This window comes from Callionymus lyra, chromosome 2 (assembly GCF_982586985.1).
Source record: "Callionymus lyra chromosome 2, fCalLyr1.hap1.1, whole genome shotgun sequence".
Classification (NCBI taxonomy): Eukaryota; Metazoa; Chordata; class Actinopteri; order Syngnathiformes; family Callionymidae; genus Callionymus; species Callionymus lyra.
The window spans coordinates 45,021,428-45,039,770 of record NC_141819.1 but is presented as its reverse complement, the minus strand read 5'-3'; the positions used below and the strand labels follow the sequence as shown (position 1 = coordinate 45,039,770).

The 18,343-nt window shown below is 38.2% G+C and overlaps 1 protein-coding gene across 1 annotated transcript in view; it reads left to right on the top strand.

Annotated features, from left to right (window-relative positions):
• The window catches only part of trabd2b (TraB domain containing 2B), a 51,704-nt gene extending 36,046 nt beyond the window's left edge, over nt 1-15,658 (top strand). The window contains exons 4-7 of the mRNA XM_087783144.1: nt 2,361-2,535; nt 13,407-13,503; nt 14,897-15,166; nt 15,396-15,658. Of these exons, the coding sequence (XP_087639270.1) occupies nt 2,361-2,535; nt 13,407-13,503; nt 14,897-15,166; nt 15,396-15,615 (762 nt within the window). The 3' untranslated portion in view covers nt 15,616-15,658. The remainder of the gene's footprint in view (nt 1-2,360; nt 2,536-13,406; nt 13,504-14,896; nt 15,167-15,395) is intronic.
• The last annotated feature ends 2,685 nt before the right edge of the window (nt 15,659-18,343 follow it).

Here is an 18,343-nt window from a genome sequence, read left to right as displayed (position 1 = left end):
ACGAACAATTTAAATCTACCTGTATCTCAGCCGCCCCTGCATTATGTCATGGATTAAGGAATATCCTCCATATGGAGGAGTCATTAGGCGTGCTATTTCAGGAATGTGGTGAAACAGAGAAGGAGCATCTGTGTAGAAAAATAACTATTTAAAAGTGTGTTTTTTAGGGATATAATTAAATATATAAGATCCTGTCATTGAGATTTCGAATAAGTGTAACTTATTTTCGTAAATTTAGGAAAACAGACCAGATTCACCTACACAAGTGTGCAAATCTTTCAAGAAGACTTTTAATCACAATAATTCTGGATCGATCATTAACTATAAACATTTAAATGAGTTCGGCGGGACTTTTAAATATCTGCACTCAAAGTTCACATTTTTAATCAACTTATAAGGTTACAGAGATTGCACTCAATGTCTTTAAATAATATAATAAATAATCCAAAAAGGTTTTAAAAGTTAAACATTGAACAATCAAGTGAGAACATTGTGCCTTGGGATGTAAAACTATTGTTAACAAGCTTAAATATGCTTGAAAATAAGAGCTAATGTTGGGTCCAATTAAATAATATACCAATATTAAGAGTATGTACATACAGCAGCATCTTTTATTTGTATTATTCATTAGATATTACAGAAGATTGTTTCTACAGGTCTTCTTGATTAAAACCACATTGTAAAAATGTTGTGTTTTAAAGAAAAAAAGCTTCCATGAGAGCAGGTAGACACTGCAGATGGCGAGGGAGGAAAAATATCTTACTGTCACTTTACATTTCTGGATAGAAAGCAGCTGAGAACTGTTCCTGTGATAACCAATCTATAACCATGATCTGTTTCGTGTCCATGCTGGCCTTTGACCCCCAGAACACTTTGTTCTCTTGTAGTAAATCAACTCTTAACTTTGCAAAGTCAAATATATGTTTGTTTAGTTGTTTTTTCCACTTTCTTGACTCACAATTTCATTAAGAGTTTAATAACTTATTAATAGAACTATCTTTTGGTTCATAAGCACTTATGATATTCAAACAAACATATAGATACAAAGCAATTTCGTTTTTTTGCAAATTACAGAACAAAAGTGTACTTTTTATTTGTTTAAGGAATATTCGCAATATGATATTCTGCTAAATTCGACATTTTTTTCTCTATTATAGGGCAACTAATGTGTTAATGTAAGTGTCTCTTAGATAGATCTTGGACTTCGGTTGTACTCATCAGTATGTCTGTTTGTTCAAAACTCTCTTTTCATTGAAATATTTACATTAGAAAATGTTCTTAAACCCCGCTCACTGAGAACACTTTTTTCTGTAGATAAAATCTTGTTTACCATAACTACACCCACTCTGCTGTGACTGGTCAAGTATCTGTCATTATCCGATCAGGGCAGGAGACCCAGATGCGAAAGAGTCAATACATCCACGGAAGGAAAGGTACAGAAAAAAGTCTTTAATAAATACAAAGCGGTCTGTTAAAGGAAAAAGGAACAAATAACAGGCACTAGGGACGGAGGCAGGGCACAGCTGGAAATCGGGGTCTCAATGGCAACTAAAAGAAAAAGACAAATAGACTCATGTGAGCAAATTTGACAAACTTGAACAAACTTGACATGAATGGCAAAATCTTGCTTACATGTTGTACAAACACACTGACAAACATGAAATACACAAACATCTAAGCAACTCTGTCAAATTCTAACTGACTATCGGCCGCTCTTGTAAAAGCATACACAGTGTGTTCATCTTGTCAGATTTGACACTATATTAAGCACATATGTGCTCTCATGGACTCACACTTTCAGGTAACTTTAGCTTAGTGCTAAATTATGGGCAGGATTAGATATGTTGTTACATTTCACAGACTTCCTCTTGGATATGAAACTTAAGTTTTGTTCATGCATGTTTCATCTTGTTCAGATGCACTGAACTTATCGTTTTCGCTCAAAAACATGCAGTAAAGCGCTTCTGTTGCTTAAAGGAGTTGTTTTGAGTTGCTTTTAAAGCTGAGCAAACAGCCCTGCATTGATCAGAGACATTTGCGTTTTTTTTGTTTTCAAAATGAAACTCAGAGAATCATGAAATCTCTTAAGCCGCTGACCCCTCTCGCCCTCACAGATTAACAGCCTGTTGAATCCCCAAATCAAGCCAAGACTGTACCACAGAGAGTGTCTGTTTTTCTCTTTTGTAATTAAAAACACATGAGAGGACAAGCTGCAAATCCTGTCCAACTTTAATTTCTATGTACTACATTTTTGATATTATGACAGAACTGTGTTATTAAATAGTTAAATTCACAATACTTGTATTATATATTATTACTGTATTGTTGGTGTTTGATTTTCTTATGCGTTGTTCTCTCAGCTGCCTCACTTCATCAACCGCTCTCTGCCCGCTCAAGAACGTTTGACAGCTCAGCAGATCGACAGCTACTTTCGCCAGGAGCTGATCTACAAACGCAACGAACGGATGGCCCGTCGTGTGTCTGCGCTGCTACAGAGGAACACAAACCAGACCTTCTTTTTTGCATTCGGTGCAGGTATGTTTGTGTGTGGTTGATGATTGATAGAACTTTGAGCAGCAGAGCTTTATGTGAGCATGCAGCAAAGTATAACGGTAAAATGTTAATCCGTTAACTATATAGTTCTTTGATCATACCAAATGATATCAATATTAATAATAATTCATAATAGTTATTACATTTCTTCTGTATTTTGATGTTGTACCAAAAGGGACGACTTCATGATACCTTTTTTCCAATTTTGCATCTTTTGACTAACACTCATGCCATGGCCAGTAGATCATGTGTTGTGTGTTGTCAGGTGTGTTGAGTCATAGAAGTCTCCTTCGTGTTCGTCTCATGTTAGTCAAGTGATACTCTTTTAAGCAATCGTTTTAGCCTTGATGTCTATTGTCCATTTACTTCTGTGAGATAAATACGAATATACTTATGTTGGCTGACACATCCTCTTGTTGTACGTTGGACAGCTACCAGAGCATGTCTATGAAGAGCCGTTAAATCATAGAGAATGTTTTTAATTAGGAGCTTTTTAGTCAAATAAAGGTTGTGTGCACATGGTATGCAGTCGTGTCTGCGAATTATTAGAGTTAAAGCACGTTAAAATGTGTTCGATTAAACTTAAGGACCACATGCGGTTTTTGAGGTTAAATTACTCAATTCAGGGTAGAAGGGAAACTGAAAATGTATTTCAAAAGTCATGAAAAACTTTGACTTTGTGTTTTACTGATACATTAAGCCCCAATGACAGTTTAGTTTGGTTAATAAATAACCAAAAACTAATTGAATTTGTAAACATTTCTTGATTGTCTAATGCAGTTCCAGGAATCGCTTTACCAAATCATTATTGTACCTCTAATGGATGTTTGTTTTTCGATCAACCCAAGAACTGTCTGCAGATGTTAACATGAAGTGTAAAACGTTCATGTTTGCCTCAGCTTCTTGCTTCGCAGTTGTTTGTGTGTTGGGTCACTTCAGTTGTCGAGGTTGAGCAGTGTATTTATATTCAATATATCATTCCGCTTCTGGCGTTGCCAATAGTGGGCTTCTGCTTATTGAGTTGTTTTCACAACTATTTATGCTGACATTATGCTCACCTCTCTAAGGATATGCCTCAAGCCTTACGGATCTACGATTGTGACTCTCTTTAGTATCAGATAGTCCATGGAGGACTTTTACATACGGTACAGTTATGACTGTGAGTTTCCTCCTCCGTTTCTCATTAACACGGAATCTCCGGAATATCGGCTGCTCTGTCGGATACGGGGCGAGTTCCACAATAAATCGAGGAGTAAAAGCTCCTGTTCTGGTGTACAAGTCAAGAGAAGACGTTCCCCAGCTGCAGCTCACCTGGAATCTGACGTCATCGGGACATGCTCAATGTCTGCGTTTCATTCCTCTCTGTGATGTGTGTGACAGCATGTTAGCGCTGCCGTTTGCCTGGTCCTCAACAGAGATCCAACACAGCGCTGGATGGTGCTCAGGTGTTTTCTTTTTCTCTTTTTAATTCGATATTTTCACCAGTGCTCCCCTCAAGTTTCAGCTGTGACCCATGTGACCACTGGAGAAGCCTTCAAAGGTCCCGTGGTCACACATCAGTGCTGTATATCGGCCTGTTGAATGCTCGCTCCATTGCAAGAAAATCCTTTTCTCTGAATTATCTCTTCACAAAATAAAAGTTGCATTTATATGTAGTCAGAACAGGTGCATAAGTCCCACATACCCGTAACATGAGATGTGTACTCTTTCTATTAAGTTGCATTGACATAATTACATATTCATACTCGTAATCCAGCATGCGTAATTGAAGACTTGTAATCATAAAAAATTAAAATAAAACGTTGACTATATTTTGTACGAGTACAAGTTACTAAATAGGACCTCTTAAATCTGCATGTGTGAGTCACAGATTTGTTTTGCCTTTCAATCACTGCTAAGGTTGCTGCATATATCCCACACACTCGTAGCATGAGATCTGTACCCGTACTTCACATACTTATTTCAACTGTATAGTGTCTTGAGATAACTTTGTTATGATAAGACACTTTAAATAAAATTGAATTCAAAATTGAATTGAATACGTGTAACTACATATTTGTACCCATTTAACACCGGGCACTCATTTGTAATTGAAGACCTGTAGTCATTAAATACTTAATTCAATTCAATTCAATTTTATTTAAACCTAAACTAAATTTACAAATTCTTTAATTTGCTTCTCTCAATCACAGCGTGCACACTATCACACCTCTTAAATTCTGAAGTGAGGCGTACCACAACATGTGATTCTTATTTTCGCGATAAGAAAAACAAATGAATTTAAACGGGATTAAAAGTTTATATTCGTTTATTTTAAACATTTCTGACATGGATCACACTGTTATAAGTCTATTGCAGAAGTGCGTCGGTGTAAATGTTTATATTTTATATACGTGGTTATTAGTATCCTGGGGCGCCGCCCTCCAACCGATATGGGAGATTATCTTTTTCTTTTATATATATAATTTTTTAACCGAAATCAAACAATGGCTGAGTGAAAATACTTTGCAGCTAAATGTGGACAAAACTGAAACTTTGGTTATTGCAGTACTGGGGTGACTTAGGCCAGTCTGTCAAACTGAGCCTGAGAAACCTGGGTGCTGCACCTAAAAAAAAAAAAAAATCACCAGCCGCCACTGGTGTCAAAAGGTAATGAAGTATAGAAAAATATACTGGTATTGATATTTAGTAGTGGAATTTTGGTATCCTGACAACCCTTGCCTGCACACATGCTTGTGTGTGAGCAGTGGGAGATTAAAGTAGTGATTTAAGCCGAGCAAATCAAGAATTATCTCAATAGTCAAGGGAGAGCTTACAAATGTGAAGTAAAAAGCCTGGGTAGATGGTACAACGTAAGCCTCACTGACAAACATCAAGTGCAGCAAATAAAGCAGGACCTCAGGAAAACATCAACTAGACACTACTACCAGGAAAGCTCAAGCTCTGGTGCCTGCATTTTGGGCTTCTGCCTCATGTTTTTGAATCAGCTTATAAGCTTGTTGGGAGATTTCCCCCTTCATTAGACACTGAAAACCTCATCCTGTTTTTGGAGTCAGCTCGTGTAACTGTGTGGTTCTGAAAAACACATGCTTGACCTCGGCTTTTACTGATTGTTCAATTGAATATTCATTCAACTCTAAGGAAAAGCTGAAACAATGACTCACTCTGATTTTAATGGCCTTCAACTACAGTCCCAGGTGAGAGATCACATGACTGATTCAGATACGTTCAGTACGTGCAGTAGAGCTCACACAAACAGCGAAAAGACTTAAAAGTGAATTCTTTTCGGACATGAAATCAAGAAATTAGTAAATATTTTCCGACTGACATGAGGCAAGTGGCTGACTTAGGGTGGAGGGGAATGCAGGGATTGTCAAAGAATGAGATGACAGCGATAACATCTTTCTGAACTCTTTTTTGTGAGCGTGTGTTTGTGTGCGGATGCACGAGAAAGAAGACCGCCAAGCAGCTGTTCCTCATACTGCTCTGGTGCTCCCCAGCAGGGAACGACGGGTCAAGCCTGCAGCTAAAGTAAAACAAACACTGAGAGGGAGTATTATAATCCTCGTCTGTGGGCCACTCAGTAGTCGAATCGTCTTGACTTGAGGGAATTTTTAGTGCACCTAAACATGTTTTTATTAATCAGACCTGTGCAGAGTGTTCAACCCGGAGGCCACATGCAGTATATATATACTATAGATAAACTAAAAAACAGAATAAGTAGAAAAGTTTCTGAGGGTTAAAAAGTATCCGTTTTTCATTCATAAATCATAACAAGATTTTTTTTTGTTGTTTTTTAGCTTCTTCTTCAAAATTTTAAGAAATAGAAAAAAAATACTGGACTTAATCAGTATTGACATAATGTTATTTATAGTTATAGTTAAAATATGAATCTCAATCATATCTTATTTTAGGATGTTAGAACACAAGTACACATGTAAAGCATTCTTAAAGCATTTGTTATTGTTCCTTTATTAGAAACTTGAATTTTCCACCATTGTTTTAAATGGTAAGATTTATAGTTAATGTTCATGTTTAATGTCTTGATATTTGTTTGTAAGTATTATTTGTAAATTATTGATATAAAATAATTCAGTTACGTTCTTGTATCACAATCTTTACAAATAGGCTTCATCTAAATGCAGTTGTGTTGCTGTAAATGGACAGGAGGTGCTTAGTCAAATGAGGGGTTGGATGATACAGGTAAGCAATTTAAGATCAGTCAGTTTGGAGTGTTGTGGGAGTGGATTAACTTTCCATGTCACTCCTCAACTGACCCATCTGTTGAGTGTATTATCAACTGAGCTTGACAGTCGAATACGTGACACACTGTAAATACACTTTAGATTTAGACAAAATCCTTGGTCAACCACAGCCTATACATCCACTGACAGCTGTCACTCACCTGCTGGCTTTAGGAGTGCATGTACAGACAACTCTGGCAGGGAATCGAGCTGCTTAGAGGAGGAAGAATTAGTGGTGAAAGTTGATAAGTGGGTGGAAAATACTTCAGCCTTCACTGTATTCACTATCCAGAAAGCTAGTGTTGATTTAAGAAGTGGAATTTACCATCCTCCCATTTTAGATTTACACATACAAGTGAGAGTTTTAGTTTTCAACACACTGCTTCAACTATTCCTGAGGAACGTGTGTTTTTCTGGCTCCACTTGGAGAACCCAGAGACTGCTGTGTGATTTATAGAAGGATGTGTTAAAAAAAAAAGTGCACAGAAAGAGTGTTCAAGCTGCTCTTATAAAAATCTTTGCTGCATTACTCATGTTGCTGAAGGAAGTTGGGCATGGCTGCACTGCGATTTGGTTTCAGGCGCAGAAATGGGTGGACCACTATCGGACACCATCTCAACTTTCATAATCTAAGTAGTTCCCTTAAGTTGCGACCTTTATTTCTCCAAGTTTGACATTGGCCACACACAGTCTGCACTTCAGTACAAAACCACATTAAAGCTTTTTGGTGGAAACAATCACTTTTTTGAAAACCTTTTTGATGGTCGGTGGTAAAGAAGGATTTTCAGAATTGTCAGTTGTTAAGGGTTAACATCTGCCTTTCCATCGCAGGGATCCTTCATTATTACAAGAGTCCTTCATAGGAATGTGTACAATAATCAGTGCCAGAGCAGTACTGGCTCTAACAAAAAAGGTAATAACCAAAGCTTAAAAGCAAATTCATCATGTATGTTCATAAATAATCATGACTCTCACTTTGTATCTAAACTCATCTGTCAACCCTGCTTATGTTTTGCCGTCTACCGCACTCACTATTTACATCACACAAACACGGTTTAGCCAAAAAATTAAACTGACAGAACTGACAGAATTGAAAACATAATGTTTACTTTCACTTAAACAGATTTGATAAACATGGTAGAGAAAAGATAATAGACTGGTTGTGTGGGTTGAATAAGAACTGTTATTATGCAGTTACCCACTTAATACAGTACGTATAAACATGTATCAAAATCAAGGCACAGGGGCAACATTTCTAGTCATTTTATGGAGCCCAGGAATAAAAACTAAAGGCAATTAATGTTCATGTTAGTATTGGGACCTGTAAAGATGCTAATGTTGAAGATAAGATAAGGAAAATATGTTTTCTATTTCAAGAACTGTACACCTCTGGAGACCTCCGATAATATTAAAACTGATGTTCATGGAAAGAAATTCGATGCGAGAACAGAAGATCATTTTGATGGATCAAGTGTCCAAGAACGACAATATCACAATTAGACTTTAGCTTCCACAGACAGTTTTGGAAATACATACAAAGATTTTTAGCCTATTACGTGATTGAGCTTGACATCCCTGTTGTAGATGATCAACCAGCAAAGATGACTTTGCTCTGAGGTTGTCAGAGGAGGGGCCACATTTGAAATTCTGGCTTGGGCGGTCCCTGGTTTAACATTTTATTTTGGTACAGATGTTCCGTTTATCCTTTAGGCACAGTTTCAGAAGTTCCGCTTTGGCACCACTATTCCTCTTCATTCCCTCTGCAGGAACAATATGGTGCACTTGGGAGTCGATTTCTGCATCATTCATCGCTCTCTCTCTTTTTTTTTTTAAACATCTTTTATTGAGATTTTGCAGTTATGCAAGTTATTGCAAAACATTAAGACAAAAAAATACCATAACAAACAGAACCCACCCCCCTACACACACAAACACAAATAAATAAATAAAATAAAATACATTTTCAAACCTTTGGTTCAGTCAGAGTAAATGTATACTGGCAGTTGACGTTCAACAGAATTTGATTCTATATCACTCCAAGTTGGGTTATTACTGGAAGAGAAGTAGAACCTCATTGTTCTCAGCTGTGCGGCCGAGTAATACAGTAACAGATTTGGACATTTTAGCCCATCTCTGTCTTTAGCATGTATAAAAGAGATAAGCGTACTACATCTATTATCTGATGACTCCTTTAAGAAACATCTTAAGACGTTTTTATTTGTTCAGGCTTTTCCTTGATTTTCTGGAACTCCTATTATGTTATCAGTTTTATCTTGCCCTTTAAAGTATATACTTTATTGAATATTGTTTTGATTGTTTAAGCGCTTTGTGACCTTGGTCTGGAAAAGCGCTATACAAATAAAAATGACTTACTTACTTACTTACTAATATTCCATATGAAGTGATTGAATGTTTTTTCAAAGAGATATAGGAGTTTAGTAAGGACATTTATTTTTAAGATGTTAATTCGACCGATCAGAGCGATAGGGAGTGCAGACCATTTGTCGACTGATTTATCAATTGAATTGAATAAAGGGGTGTAACTTAAGGGCACTTATTGCTTCAATGTGTGGGCGATTTCTATTCCTAGATAAGTGAAATTATTTACAGAGTTGAAATGGTGTGCATCTACTGGTTTAGAGCCATTAATAATATTGAAGATTTACTATTGTTTACTTTGTAACCATATATCTTCCCAAACACATTTATTATTTCTAATATAACTGGAATAGACCTATCTAGATGTTTAATTTTAAAAAATACGTCATCTGCATAAAGTGCTATACGGTTTTCAATTTGGATTGTGTGAATGCCACAGATCTCAGTATTGCTACTGAACGCTATTACTAAAGGCTCAATTGCTTTTACAAATAGGAGAGGTGAAAAGGGCAACCCTGCCTGCAGCCTCTACGGATATAAATTGGTGGTGAAACATTATTGTTCGTAATTATTTCTGCAAATGGCTTATTGTATAGGATTTTAACCCATTTGCAAAAAATGTTCCCCAAATCCAAATTTAGTCAGTAGGTCATACAAATACCTGTACTCCACTCTGTCAAATTCCTTTTCGGCATCCAAGGCAAGTAAAGCTGTGTCTGGTGAGTCTTCATGGGAATGTATGATATTCAAAACGCTACGTAAATTGTGGAATCCTGGTCGTCCTTTTATAAATCCATTCTGGTCACCGTTTATTTGTTTAGGTAGATGTTGTTCCAGTCTTCTTGCAAGGATTTTGCACAATATTTTAACTGACTAATTGGACGTTGATTTTCACATTTATTATTATTTTTGCCCGACTTTTGCTGGAAGAAGGGTGATCAGCGCAACTCTTAAGGCTGGTGGCAGTAAACCTTCCTGAAAGGATTCTATAAACATTTCCATAAGTGGCAGTCTTAATTTCTTCTGGGAAGAATGTCAAAGAGTTCAGGCTTGCTTCCAAGGTGGGCCAATTAATCAGATGAAATCCTTCTTCGTGGCCTTCCAGTCTGGGACTGGTTCAAGAGAGTTGGGTGATCCTGCTCCTCGGCAGCCATCATGGAGCTGGAGGAAGATGTAATCTCCATGCCAGCGTCAGCCACTGAGTTCGCTGAATATGGAGAGGATGTGGTGCCACAGGATGTAGCCTGTAGCGGGGTCCCGTTCTTCAGCCCACAGCTCTACTGTTGGTTCTGAAGACAGCTCAATGGGGGCCATCATTCGAACAGCCCTGGCTCGCCTGCAGTTGGACATACCACAAGCTCAGCCAGCTTCAGCCAGTGCTTTTTTCAGGCGTGGATCAGCTCCCGCCAACATTACTATGCCTCCATCTGATGAATATTTGAGGGAGTTACATGCATGCTGGAGGGACTCCAGAGCCCTCTCTCATGCAACATTAGACGGCCAGACCCTGGCAGCCATGCAGGATGCATCCAAGTTTGGCTTGCGCCGCATACCAGATTGAGCCTACAATAGCTTCGCTAATTGTTTAACCTGATGAAGCTCTGGATGCAAGGTGTCCTCGTCCACAGTGTCGGGTGACGGATGATCCGCTCTTCAAACCCTATGACACAGCGGCATGCATGGGACGCATAGGCAATTCTATGTCCCACCTAATGCTTGCTTTATCAGCATCCTTATAAGAGGCTTCTCTGGATGCTCCCATCCGTAATTTCAGTAATGCTTCCCTGCAGGTATTCGCGCTGATGTCTAGGGAGATGGAAACGTGTTGGGAGTTGATGTTTACACGCGTGACGTGGGGGGTTGTGACCGCGTGTGTGTGTGTTTGTGCAGGCGGCTACAGCTGCGGTTCGTGCGTGGTTGTAGATACGCCCCAATTGTGATTTGCAAGAGTTGATAACATCTTCATGTTTGTACTAAACGCGTTATCTTTATTAAAATTTGATTGTTTATACATCATTTACAATCTCAAAGAGTGTGAATGTTAACAGATACAATATGTGTTCTGTATATTTTGTAATATTTGTGAATTGTTATTTACAGACCCCATTCTTGTGAGTATTCATTTAAATACAAATCTATTCCATCAAATCTGGTGTCCTCATTGGTTCTCAAAATGGAGCAGCGGTTGTGAGCAGACATCCATCCAGCATTTAATCATCTGAAGAAGAAATATTCAGAAGATAAATATTCTGCTAGAGCAGTTTTTGTAGCAGAATATTTAGTGAACAACTGTTCGGGACACTCAAATCCCTCACAATAAGCCTGTATTGTTCTTAAAAGAAGCCTTAAACACTTTGTTGAGCAAGCTTTTCTTCATCATCTTTATCGTTTTAACTGGGATCGTATTTTACTAATTGATCATTTAAACTTTGCTTGAGAATATTTTTTAAGTCTTAGTCATTTTATCGACAAATATGCTCCTCTTCGTCAGTTCAGGGTGAAGGGACGAGAGAGACCCTGGTTCACTACTAAATAGATGGATGTCTTACAAAAGAGAAATCTGCTCTGGGCCAATAAAAGGAAGTTGGGGCTTAAAGCTGACTTGTTACTTTTTTGGCAAGCACGTAATACCTTCATAAGCGCCATTATGGACGCTAAACAAGAGTATTATTTATCCCAGACCACAGACAACACTAGGAAAGGTTGGCATACCATAAAATCTCCTTCATTCAATACCTGCTCTTCAGAGCTGCCTCCCAATATTTTTGTTGAAGCAACTGCTTCCGTTAAGGTTTTAAATGATATTTTGGAAGCCATGGACACCAAGAAATATTGCGCTGCTCTTTTTATCGCTCTTTCAAACGCATTTGACACAGTCGAACGCAGAATTTAATATCACCGACTGCCACCATTGGAATGTCAGACCACGCAGTTGGAACTACCTTTCCAACCGTAAGCAGTGTGTGCAGTCAGATGGTCCTTGTTCGGGTTTCCTAAACACTGTAAATGTTGTGCTACAAGGTTCTGTCGGACTAGGACCCACTCTCTTTACTATATACAGTATATGAACGAGATGGGCCAAAACATTAATGCATCTGTACATCTTAATGCTGATGACCCCGTTGCCTATTGTTGTGCACCTTCTGTTGCGCAGGTGTTCTCAGATCTGCATTTGACCCCATTCTGACGTAATTGTCTCAACTCAGGCTAGTTTTAAATGCAGGAAAAAACAAACTTTTGTTCATTTTTAAAAAAAGAAGGTGCCTGCTGTTCTAGCCTGGGTTATGTCTGATCGGTATCTCTTCATCGGAAGATGAACTTAACTTCTTAACTCTTAACTTGTCCACATATTTGACACGGAAACAGTCGAATGGCAGCCTCAGGTCCCCGGACTTCATCTCGTTTGCCATCCCCTCAGTCCGTACTGAACTTGGCAAGAAGGTGTTTCCTACCTGGAACATGCTTCAGCAGAGGCTAAAGCTGTCCAGTTTTATTGCTTTGGCGGACTTCAAACTACTTGTAGGAAGGCTGATGAGGCAGTCCGTGGGGGGTTGCACATGCAACAAGTACTCTGAACAATTCCACTTTAATATGTGTTCTGTATTGTATTCTGTTTGAATTTTGTGTTGCGTCTCCTCTATGTTTTTTGTGTATGTAACTTTCGGTTTTTGCTGCTGCCTACCCGGAACAGGTCCCTCTTGAAAATGAGACCCTGGGTCTCAATGAGAATTGTACCTGTATAATTAAAGTTGAATAAAAATAAACAAATTATTTGTGTATGGTGTACTGGATTGAATACTGACATGATCATAACAGAAAGCCTCACTTGGTCAAATAAAAGGTTAAGCAGTGGACAGGTTAAGTTTCAAGGTGACAGGTTGTGCATTATAAGATTAGGGACATCGTTCAACTGATAACTTCTACATCTTGACGTGAAGTACTTGAATAAACAAAGACTCATAAAGCATGTCTCACAAATGTAGTGAGGGAAGGATGATCTGAGATCCTAAAATATATTTATGATACATTTTTATATCTATAGATGATTCTGCAAATGTTCATTAATGAAAACGATTATACATCGATGATGAGTAACTGATGGTGCCTCTTGAAATATTGGGGTGCAGTACAAATTTAAGATTTAAGCATTATTTAAGAGTTGAACAGCTTGTTGTGACAAGAATATGTGACCTAAAACCTGACATGACATGTGTCATGGTTTGTACACAGGCCACTTCCTCGGCAATGGCAGCGTGCTGGACATCCTCCGACAGGAAGGCTACGAGATAGAACACATGTCCACCAACCGCCCTCAGTCAACTAATGAGTGAGTGAGCTTTGATACATGAATTGTTTGTAATGTGTGTAAAAGATTGAGAGAGAACAGGTGTAGAGATGTGTAGCTCTAAAAATGAATGACCGTGATCATAAAGTGTGGATGAATGTTTTAACCTGTAAACATGAACTGACCACATCTGAACACTTCATTCACTTTCATTGCAATCATTGCATGCATGGAGACGCGGCTGCGTCGTGTACAAGTATTACATCCGATATTTTCCTTTCAGGATTATTTTCTCTCGGTATAACTAACTTGAATGTTGAGCAATATTTTCTTTTGCACATACGTTGAACACAGAAATAAGAACTACTTTTATCACAGAATATTGGGGGTTGGTCACTTTTGTCGACCCCAAATTTGACAGATAACATATGATCTAGAGGTTTGAAGGCTCGGCCTGTCAGAGGGACCCACAGACCCACAAATATTGCTTTTAAATGAAAAATTGAAGAGGAAGATTGTTGGGGTATTTTAAACTTCATCAGTATGATATGATTTACTCAATTTAGTTCCGTGATCTCTAATGACGAAACCTTTAAAATTGATGATGGAGCCAAATTGTTTTTCAGAAAAAAAAGCACATTTGACTATCTTATCCTATTCCACTATCAACTTTTCACATTTCTGGTTGAGTTATTGGGTTGACTAATGCGGATGACCTTGGCAGAGGTAAAATGTATAGTTTGGCTTTTTATGAAGTCATTAAGAATCCTAAATGGTGTTTTAGATTGTGTAGGTTGAAAAGTTCACAAACAAACTGTTAATCACCTGTCCATAAAACTAGAAGAGCAGAAGACGTGTTTTTATTTCATTTGGTTTCGCAAGCCGCAGTTGAATGAAAAATGACCACTTTTAGACTTAAAAACTAGACTCAAATGGGCAGTTGTTCATCAACAACCCTGAAGCTGGTTTTGGCCTTTGAGACAATATTGTCTCTCTGACTTTAAAATATGATTTTCCTGCACTCTGTCAGACCCTGTGTGAGAGTAAATACATTAAATGAACTTTCTGATTTATTTTGTCTTTGATGACTTCACCACAAGGTGGCGCCAATGTACAAGACTAATGAATAAAACCATTCTAGAGAAGACAGAATATTGTGTTGTTTGAAACAAATCACCGACGTCATGTAAGCTGTGAGACAAGTGGAAAAGTAGCATAGCAAGATTTTCAAGGTGGTATGTTGGATCAGATGTCAGATTTAATGTGACGGTGTGTCCACTGGAGTTGTATCTTCCTCAGATTAGAGGTGCCAGACAGCATTTATGACGAGGAAATGTCATCATGAAATCATGTCATGAAATTTTGTGCTAGCTTTGGAATAGAATGCACTGCTCACAAAGCACAAACGGTAACAAAACCATGTATTCTATTCCAGAAACAAACCTGAAACACTACCAGCTGAGCGCTTCAGCGAAGATGTAACTGAAAAGATCACAAGGTCTCCCAACAGCTGGCCGACCCCCAAACCAGAAAGTGCGCTGGGGGAACCTACAGAGCTTGGACATGAGGAGCTGCCCCACATGCTGCTGCCCGACAGTCTCAGTCAGCTGGAGGAGTTTGGTCGACACAAACCACCCTGCAAAGTCCACAGAAGCCACGGAAGAACCCGTCTCTTTAGTGACCTCTGGGTCCGGATCGAAGATGGGTGAGCGACAGAGAGGGAAAAACAAGTCGAGTTTGCAATATTATTAAACTGTATTTATTGATATAGTATACCTATTTATTTTACAATACACTAACTGGTGTTGGATTTACCTGCTTTATACCTTGGCCCCTGAAAGGATTTTAGTGTTCTCTTCTGTTAAAGCTAGGAGATTTTTATGTTTGACTTGCTTGGTTTTTTTTGTTTTATCTGTTGTTTTTCTTGTCTGCAGCACCATTGAGCCTCCAAGTGTGAGAATAATCAATGGCTATGTGACAGTTCAGCCACCATTGACCCACCAGGAGCAACGCAGACAGACAGAAGCCGTCACAGAGCATTTAACCACTCCAGCCTCCTTCCATAGTACTACTTCCAACTCAGCTGCTCTGGTCCGGCCACACGCTATCACACTTGTTTCAGTCTGGCTGTCCTCTCACCTGTTACTCAAGTAGCAGTGCCATCACAGCCCACGTTAGCCACTGAACCAAAGCAGCAGAGAACAGTCCGGGTCTGAAGTCCGTGGCAGAGAACACGCATATGTAAAGACAGTTTACATCCCCCAACTCTCTGTCACATCATCAGTGCTGGGATGAGTGTCTAGCTCTACACAATAAAACTGTAGTGAAATGGTCATTAGTCAGATACATGTAAATCTACAGTACATGATACTAGTAACATAAATAGCATCCCAACTTTCCGGCTTCTGTAAATTGTGAATTGTTCATAATTTTTTTTATAGTTATTATTGCTGAAAGAATAGTATATTTTCTTGCTTCGTAAAATTAATAAGGATCAAACACTGAATAAGTAAACTAATACAGAATAAACCTTTGTGCCAGTGTTGTCATTTCTTGATTATTGTTATTGAGTATTGAAGAAATAACTCAAGGATATTTTTCAACACAAATAATTGCTGTATTCAAAGTTGCTGAGGTGGGCTCTGGAGGTCTGTCCGTGGGCTTTGTCTGGCTCTAAGCAATGGCAGAAGCAGAGTTTGGGTGAGGAGGCTCCTTCTCCTTTTCCCCCTCATTCTCCAAAGGACGCTAAATGGCAATAAAAGTCATGGAAGGGATGATTCTTATGTGGTTTGTTATGAGATTGTTACCGGAATCAGACTGCATGGTTTCCTGCCTTTGAGTATAATTTACTCCCATGCTTCGTTTTAGTACTTCGCAACTAATGCTAAGCTATCATGTTTTGCCTCTCAGAGCCAGACAGACTTTCCTCTGCCCACATAACTTCAAGATTTTTTCAAAACCCTTCATCTGAGTCCTTCATACCAGCTGGGTGTCGAGTTCATTGTTTTTTCTCAGAGATGGCAGGGCCTCGAGGATTAACCGATAGTGAAGCATGGTTAGAGGGCGTAGGACCCTGAAGTGGAATCAGCATGTTGTGTGTACACATAAAACTACTAAAGTCACTGTATTTTTTGTGTTTTTTTTTCCATATTTACTTCCTTTTCTCCCTTTCTTCCAACATGAACCTGACTAATGGCACATGGCTGGAGCTGATCAGCAATGACCTGCACCATAAGGAACTTCCAGACCAGTGTGCCAGATCAAAGAGTTTCATGTTGTGTATGGTCATTGGTTGGTTGTCTTTGTGTTGCCTTCCTAGTGACCAAGTATTTTATTTCAGACAAGCTTGTGTCGTTGTGTCCCTGAGCAAGACACTTTACCCTGATTGCTTCTGATGGCAGACTTGGCGCGTGTGTTGCAGCCTACTCCCATCAGTATGTGTGAATGGCTGTGAAAGCGCTTTGTGACCCTGGTCTAGAAAGGCGCTATATAAATAGACATTATTATTATTATTCCAGGTTTCCTGTTCTTTTTTTCCTGTTTTATTTCCTGGTTCGGTAAACGATTTCGGCTTTTGGTCATTTTGAGTGATATCTGACTTGTTGCTTATTATTTATTGGATTGTGGACTTTGCTTGTTTTGTGTTGGACTGATTTATATTAAATTGTAAATTCCTTTGTATGCTTAAGATATTTTACCTCACTTGTATTTAGGGTTCCCCTACGTACAGACTGTGTTACAAACACAGCATAGGAATGTATTTTTGATGGCAGAATAAAGTAATGAAATGAGATAAGACACAAAATCAGCAATTGTAAAATATAACCAATCTTCTCTTACTAGTGTAATTTGTGGTGCTTTATTTATCAGTTCTGACACCTGATCCTTGATGAAAACTGTCAGAATGTCTGGAAATCTTAAAAAGAAAAGTAAGAAGTTTGAATTGGGAAAATTTAAAATAATTAAACCATAAAAAATATTTTTTGTGTTTCTGTTAATTTTCTACTTATTCCAATTATTCGTGTTCTTACAACGTTTGTTAAAAAAAAGAACTGATAGAAAATAGAACTGTAATTTGACCCTAAAATATAAATTCATGATCCTTAAAATGTAAAGTCATGATCACTGGAAGTGCAAAGAAAACAAACAAAATCCCAACATCTAGTCTATAATGAGTAAAAAATGGTACTGTGTTGACATATGTTGTAATAGTTATGCGTTGTTTCTTTTTACACCTAAAATACCTCTTTTTTTAGCAGATGGAATAAAACATAATTAAGATAGTTATTTATGTATTATCAATACTAGATTCCACCACTGAGTGGTGCTAAAGTCCTACAAAACTACAAGACGCACTCCAAGCAGAAAAGGAGAGACAGGTGGACACAGCTAAAATATCCATATAGCATATGGAAAATAAAAATTAAAACTGTGACTAACAAGGAAACTTGTGTTTGTATTTAGATATAATTATATTGTATATAATATTGATCTGACGTCAACAGTTTTTACAACGCTTTATTCTGTTTGCATTGTTAGAAAAATGATGTCACAACTCGTTTAGACTATTTTAACAGTTTATTTTCATGTCTTAACAAGAAGGAGCTGTCTCGCTTGCAGTTAATACCAACTCTGCTGCGAGAATTCTGACCCGCTCAAGTAGAAGAGCCTTCCAGGCTGTTGCACCTGAGCTTTGGAACGATCTTCCTCTCCCTCTGCGTTTGATGGAGTCTACTGACTCCTTCAAGAAACATCTTAAGACACTTTTATTCGTGCAGACTTTTTCCTGATTTTCTATGACTCCTGTGTTTTTCTTGTGTGTCTTGATCTTTTCAAATATATATTTTAACTGTGTATTTTTTATTTTTATTGTTAAAGCACT